Source organism: Equus przewalskii, chromosome 21, assembly GCF_037783145.1.
Source record: "Equus przewalskii isolate Varuska chromosome 21, EquPr2, whole genome shotgun sequence".
In the NCBI taxonomy this organism is placed as follows: domain Eukaryota; kingdom Metazoa; phylum Chordata; class Mammalia; order Perissodactyla; family Equidae; genus Equus; species Equus przewalskii.
In genome coordinates, this window is record NC_091851.1 from 21996007 (window position 1) to 22002530 (window position 6524).

A 6524-nucleotide genomic window follows, 5' to 3' on the forward strand; every position below is an offset into this window, starting at 1 on the left:
GAAACTGTGAGCTGCTCTTAGGAATCAAGACTGGCACCAGCTGACAGCAAGGAAGAAAACAGGGACCCAGTCCTTTAACCACAGGGAAGTGACTTCTGCCCACCACCGCATGAACGTGCAAGAGGACGCTGAGCTCCGGAAGGGAAGGCAGCCGCGCCCCGCCTTCCCTGCAGCCTCGTGAGATCCTGAGCAGAGACCCCGGCGAAGGCGTGCCTGGACTGCCGCCTCACGCGGGCTGTGAAATAATAAATGCATGTTGTTTCAAGCCGCTAAATTTCTGGCAATTTGTTCTGCAGAAAACAGATTATCAACACATCAGCCTATAAATGTTTCTAAAGCCTCGGAACCAAGATGTCTTAAGTAGTCCAGACCTGACGGGGGGAGTCAATGACCGCATGAATGGAGCGAGATCGGAGGACACACCTCGACCCCCACCCCCAAATGCTTCCTACTCCTTCCAGCCACTAGGTGTCCCCAGAGCCCACATAAGCGGGACTTTCCCACCTTTCACAGGGCAGGATCCATTTCCTCCAGAAATGGAAGGAACTAAAGTAACAATAAACGGTCTCTCCTCTAGTCCCATTCCCCTTCCCCCACTTTACATCCGGGGAAACTAAGGCCCGTAAAGGGGCAGAGCCTTGCCCGAGACCCCACAGCGCCCTGGCACTACGTCCGGCGAGTCATTTTACTCTCCCTGTGCCAGGCCACTGGGAAGGGCAAGCGCAGACTGACACTCTCCCCCTGTCCGGCTCTGACCAGGGTGGGGGGACTGCGAATGGGGCTGGCATCAGCAGAGGGCTCTGGAGGGGCTTGTGGGCTGAGGCTGGAGTTTCTAGGCTCCAAGGTTGCAGCTGAGGCGTTGGTGGAGAAGGGAAGAGACGACTCCTGCGGGCGGGGCATCCGAGGGCCCAGCTGCCACCGCTGGGCCCACGACCCAGATCCCTCTGTCCAGCCCCGTGCGCCCTCCTTTGCAGGCTCGGTTCTCCAAAAGCAAACGCTGAGACTGAGTTTGGGGTTCAAGATATTTATTAGGGATAAACACCTGTGAAAAGAAGAGGGAGGAAGCAGGACTGGGTACAGGAAGCCAAACTGCACGGCAGCAGGCCCGACAAGCCGCGGCCACCCTGGAGGGGCCCTGGGGAGAGGAAGGTGACCGGGCGTGCCAGCACTGCCTGTCAGTGTCTGTCCCACACTGAACTGAAGCGGCCAGGCCGTGACACCTGGCCTCACTCAGACACCGGATGCAGGCTGCCCTGGGAAGGGTGTGCCCTTGAGGGGAGTGGCTCTCTGCAGCTGAGACAGACCCTGAAAGAGCACGCAGGGGGAGGCTAGCCACGGACCAGACTTCCCACGGCCTGGGAAGTCCTTCCTTGAAGGGGGTTGCAGCGAGTCACATCTCTCTGTCTTCCACACCTTCTCAACTCTTTCTTATCAGATTTTGTTCCCCATCATGATTCCAATCAGAGGCTGAGAGGAAGCAGTCATTAATTCCTGCATCCCCTGAGACTCCCGTTTCTGCAGGCCCCCGGCCCTCCCAAATTTGCTACAGCCCTCTGTGAAAGCATCCATGGGAATCCCAGTCCCCAAATACCCTCTCTGAACCAGGTCTGCACACTCAACCTTGGTTCTCACTGGGGAAACAGGCTTTGTCCAATCTTAGGAATTCACTGGATTTGGGAGAGGAAGATAGGGGGACGGTGTCAGGGGGACAAAAGATTTTGAAAAGCCTTGGTCTCCGCTTCCTTGCTAAGAATCTCAAGGACAGGCATTGTGGCCTCTGTTGCTCTTTTTTAGTCATTCAATAAACCTACACTGCAGGCCAATTATGTGCCACACACTGGGACGAACCCCACCACTCCAGGCTCGGAGCTAACAGCCTACTGACATGTGCAGATTCAAAGAGAGAGGCAGAGGGAGCACCCTGACGTAACATTTCACGAGGAGACAGAACCCATTTGGGGCCTTGTCTCTGACCGTAGCTGCTTGCAGGCCTTCCTACAAGTTGCTTCACCACCCTGACCCTCAGTTTCCTCCTCTGGACAATGGAGTAATACAATGTATGGAGCACCATGTTAAATGCTTCACACCTTAACCTTCATTTCACCCCGTGAAGCAGGTACTATGATCATCTCCATGTTACACATATGGAAAGAAGAGTCAGGGGGAAGTTAACTTGTTCAAGGTCCCACAGGTGCCCAGTGGTGGAGCAGGACTTTGAGCCTAGACAGTGTGGCTCAACCCTGCTTTTTAATCCTTATTAAGGGCAGGGTCAGACTGGCCCCCCTGGACCAGGTATGCCTGCACACTCAGTCCACAGGATTCAAAAGTATTTGAGTCAGCTTTCATTTTGAAACTGAGATGTTCATAGAAACATCCAGATCTCCACCTTCTCTTGAAAAATCTAGCCACCTGGCTACCGTGGGCTGCATTCCCACTGGGTCACAACCGGCAGGAGGTGAGCAGATGCCCCCTTTGAGGTGGGTCACAAAGCCAGTGTCCACCCAGACTCATTCATTCATGTCACCTGCCTGGCCCCCGTGGGGATGAATCTGCCATCCTTAATGAAGACCAGGGAGTCCTGAGACAGGCCTGGAGGGGCCAGGTGCCTCGCCCTGGGACCCCCAGCTCTTCCTGCAACGTGCTAAATCACATGGACTAGAATCTGGCAAACTGTTTGGAGAGGAGCGAGAAAAGGCACAGACATGTAGACATGTAGAACCACAGGGCGAGGTCGGGGCAAATACACTTTATTCAGTCCTGGCATCAGACTGGCAGAAGTCCTGCTGTGGGTGCCAGTGCCCCAGATTGGAGGGGCCCCTCCCCTCAGCTACGAGACTAGTTCTCCAAGACCACAGACAGTGACATCTCTTCACTCACATGACGTTTTCTGGGTTTTTTCATTGTCTTTTTTTGTTGACGTTTTTCTTAAAAAAAAAAAAAAGAGAGAGAGAGAGAGAGAAAGAGACAGAGAGAGAGAGAGAGAGAGAGAAAGAGCGCAAGAAAGGCCCAGAGCCGGAGCACCAAGCTTAAAGGAGGCAGCTGGTGGCTTTGTCAGCGACGGGAACGCGTGGGGCAGAGACCTACAGAGACCCTGGGCAGGGGTCCCGGAGGACTCTGGGACCGTTTGTTCCTGAGATTTGTGTGTGTGAATGAGAGTGTGTGCACACCCGGGAGGGTGAACACACGCCGGTGAGATACAGGTAGTGAGGGCAATGGGGGCGTGGGGAGGCCGGAGGGGCGGGGCTTGAGCGAGGAGCAGAGAAAGACGGGTAACAGCATCAGGGGCGGGGTCTCTGGGGGCACCCCCACCTGGGCACAACTTCCTCTTACAGCAGCGCTATCCCTATTTTTCAAATGGAAAAACTGAGGCAAAAACGGCTCACCTCCACTCCTCTGAGCCTCCCCTCAGTCTCACGCAAGCTGTTTAAAAGTGGGGGTCTTCTTGCCACCCCATCTGCCATCGTGCCTCAATTTCAACCCCTCGTACCAACGTGCCTCAGTTTCTCCCAGTGAATACTCTGTGGGCACCGAGGGTGGACTTGAGCGACAGAAACGGGTGTCGGCTTAGGGAGGAGCCCCGGCTGGGAGTGTGCCCTGAGGTGGGCAGTTCTGAGGGTGAGGGGGAAGGAAGGGAGCAGAGGGCCCCTGTCCCCTAACAGACTGGGAGGAGTCTCGTTTGAGTTTTCTTGAGCAGCCCCTTCTTCTCGTGGTGGATTTCCAGAGAAAGACCCTACCCCTAATTCCCAGGTGGGGAAAAAAAGGGGAGTTTTCTGGTGACCAGGATAGGCTGTAGAGGCAGTCAAGCAGTCGGTGTCGGGGGTATACACGTGGGGCTGGGCGACTCCGTTAGGGAAAAGGGGCTCTGCCACTTGGGAGAGTTCCAAGCTCCAAATCCTCCCTTCCGGGCCAGCTAGTCTCTTTCCCCCCATTCCGAGCGCTCCTCCCATTAAGGCAGCGACGCCCCGTCGGGTTGAAAGGAAGCCGCGGCTCCGGGATCAAAAGATTTCTCTGGATCGCTCTATACCCGCCCCCTTCTCCCCGGAGCGGGTGACAGCCGCTTGCGGTCCGACAGGGGCCAGCCCCCTCCTCCCAAGAAGCAGTAAGCATGCGCGAGAAGGGGGCGGGCCCCAGCGCCCCGAGAGTGAGGAGCGCACCCCTCCCCCTGCCTGGGAGGGGAGGGGCATGGGAGGAGCGCTCGGGGCCGCCCAGCCGCAGCGCCCCCCTGAACAGGAGGAGAAGGGAGGCGGGCGAGGCGAAGGCGGAGGGATTCGGGAGCGAGGGCAGGGGCGTGTCCTCCGGCCACTAGGGGGGCGGGGGGGGGGGCGTGTGCAAAGTGGGGGAGGGGCATAGGTCTGTAGGAGAGGACGGGAGCTGTATCAGAGGGGGGCTGGCTGCTGGTGGCTGTGCGGGAGGGGGCAAGACGGGGAGGGGCTTGGATGTCAGGGAAGGAATGGAGGTTGGGCTGCCTTGGGGTGTGTCTGCGGGGGAGGGGCATGTCTGGATTTGAAGGGGGATGGGCACGTCTAGGAGGGGGGAGGCTGAGCGGGAGATGGGGTGCCAGCCTCGGCCTCCGAGGGGCCCCAATACCTGATTCCTGTATGTAAACAGCTGGTTTGGGGGCGTGCGCGCCCCGCTGACGGTGGGCTCAGTAGGTGAAAACCAGGTCGGCGATGCTAGACGGGCGCCAGTCCCCCGCGATCATCTCGGTAACCTCGGGGGTGCAGTAGTCCGGGAACTCGAAGTGCGACGTGCCCGAGGGGGGCGGCAGGTCCGGGTCGCGGTCCAGGGCGCTGCAGTCCAGGCCGGCGGGGCCGGGGGGCAGTCTGGACAGAAAGCCCAGCGGCTCCTCCCCCGACGCCACCGTCTCCTCTTCGCCTTCATCCGCCGCCGCCACCTCCTCCTCCTCTTCCTCCGGCTCTTCGTCCTCCGACGGAGTCGGGGAGGCGGCGCTGACAGCCGCCCCCTCCCCCGACGGCCCCTGGGCGCGCTCCGCTGGTCCCCGGGCGGCCCGCCCCGCCGGGACCATCCTCCACAGCTCCCGCCCGGGGGTCTCGACCAGGCGCACTTCCAGCAGCTCCTCGTCGTCGTCCTCGTCGTCGTCCTCGGGCGCCGCCGCGCTGCCCCCCAGAGGCCCTCCCGCTGCTCGGCGGCCCCCGCGGCCAGGCAGCTGCGGCCCGGGCTTCAGCCGGCTGCCACCACTGCCGCCGCCGCCGCCGGGGGGGCGGGGCCGCGCCTTGGCGGGCGCCCCCTTGCTCTTTTTGCGCGGCCGGTACTTGTAGTCCGGGTAATCCGCCATGTGCTTGAGGCGCAGCCGCTCCGCCTCCCGCACGAAAGGGATCTTCTCCGAGTCCTGCAGCAGCTGCCAGCGGCGGCCCAGGCGCTTGGAGATCTCGGCGTTGTGCATGTCGGGCCACTGGTCCATGATCTTCCGCCGTTCGTGCTGCGACCACACCATGAATGCGTTCATCGGTCTCTTAATGTGGCCGCTCGGGGTCTTGCACCAGCCGGGCTCCCGCGCCCCCTCCTCGGCCGGCCCGGGCCCCGGGGGCGGCGGCCCGCCGTCCCGTTTGGCCCTCGCGCCCCGCTGCTGCACCATCGCGCCTGGGCCCGGGGCCGCTAGACGCCGCCGGGGGCCGTCCGCATCCTCCGCGGCTGGAGGTGGGGGAGGAGGCAGCAGCGACAGAGGGGCGGCCCCGCCCCGCAGCTCGGCCCGGCCCCCGCGAGCTGGGGAGCGAGGAGCTGGGCGCTCGGGCCCAACGGACGGCGGGGGGAGAAGGTCAGCGGCGCGGTCTCAAGCGGGCTCAGCGCGCCCCCGCCGCCTCCGGCAAGTTGCGCCCCGCTGCACTCCACACATTGTTTTGCGGGGGCGGAGGAATCGCACCCCCGGGCCCCCGCGGGCTCTCCTTGCAGCCTCCTGCTCCGCCGCGGCCCGCGCGCGCCGCTCCCCGCCCCGCCGCCTTCCAGTGTCTTTCTCCCCGCGCGGCCCCGCCGGCGCGCGCGCCACCCCTCCCCCTCGCCGTCTGCGGGCCGCTGCGGCGCGCGCGGGGCCGCCCCGTGTAAACACCGAGGTGCCCGCTTGGGCTGCGGCCGGGCCACGCCTCGCGCTCGGGCGGCGCGTCACCCGTTGCTGGGCAGAGAACCTGGTATTTGCATCTCCCAATCGCTGGCTGCCGGAGCGGGGCGGGGCTCGGGCTGCGGGGCTGGGCGGTCTCGCGGCTGGGATTGGGGGTGTAGGATGAAGTCGGTTTCTTTTCTTAGGCTGGGGACTGGAGGGAGGATGGGGGGACGCCGAACGTGCTTCCCATCTGGCTCCGAAGGCTTGTCCCCGCCCCGCGTTGCCTTTGAAATTTTAGCTTATTCAGTGACACCTGCCGCCAGGTTGGACCTCCGCCCTCTCCTCTTTCCGGGGCGTCTTTTTGGACTGTCTCAGAACAGAACAGGACGGGGGCCCAGTCTCAGGAAAGCTCCTTAAGGGGACAGACTCATCGTGTCATGGATGTAGCCCCTGCCTAGTACACAGAGGG

General features: G+C 61.9%; 1 protein-coding gene across 1 annotated transcript; it reads right to left on the reverse strand.

Annotated features, from left to right (window-relative positions):
- Window positions 1–2731: 2731 nt before the first annotated feature.
- Window positions 2732–6060, reverse strand: SOX12 (SRY-box transcription factor 12). The gene has a single exon (XM_070589040.1). It carries the CDS (start codon window positions 5594–5596, stop codon window positions 4646–4648), a length of 951 nt encoding a protein of 316 aa, XP_070445141.1. The 5' UTR covers window positions 5597–6060; the 3' UTR covers window positions 2732–4645.
- Between the last annotated feature and the right edge of the window lie 464 nt (window positions 6061–6524).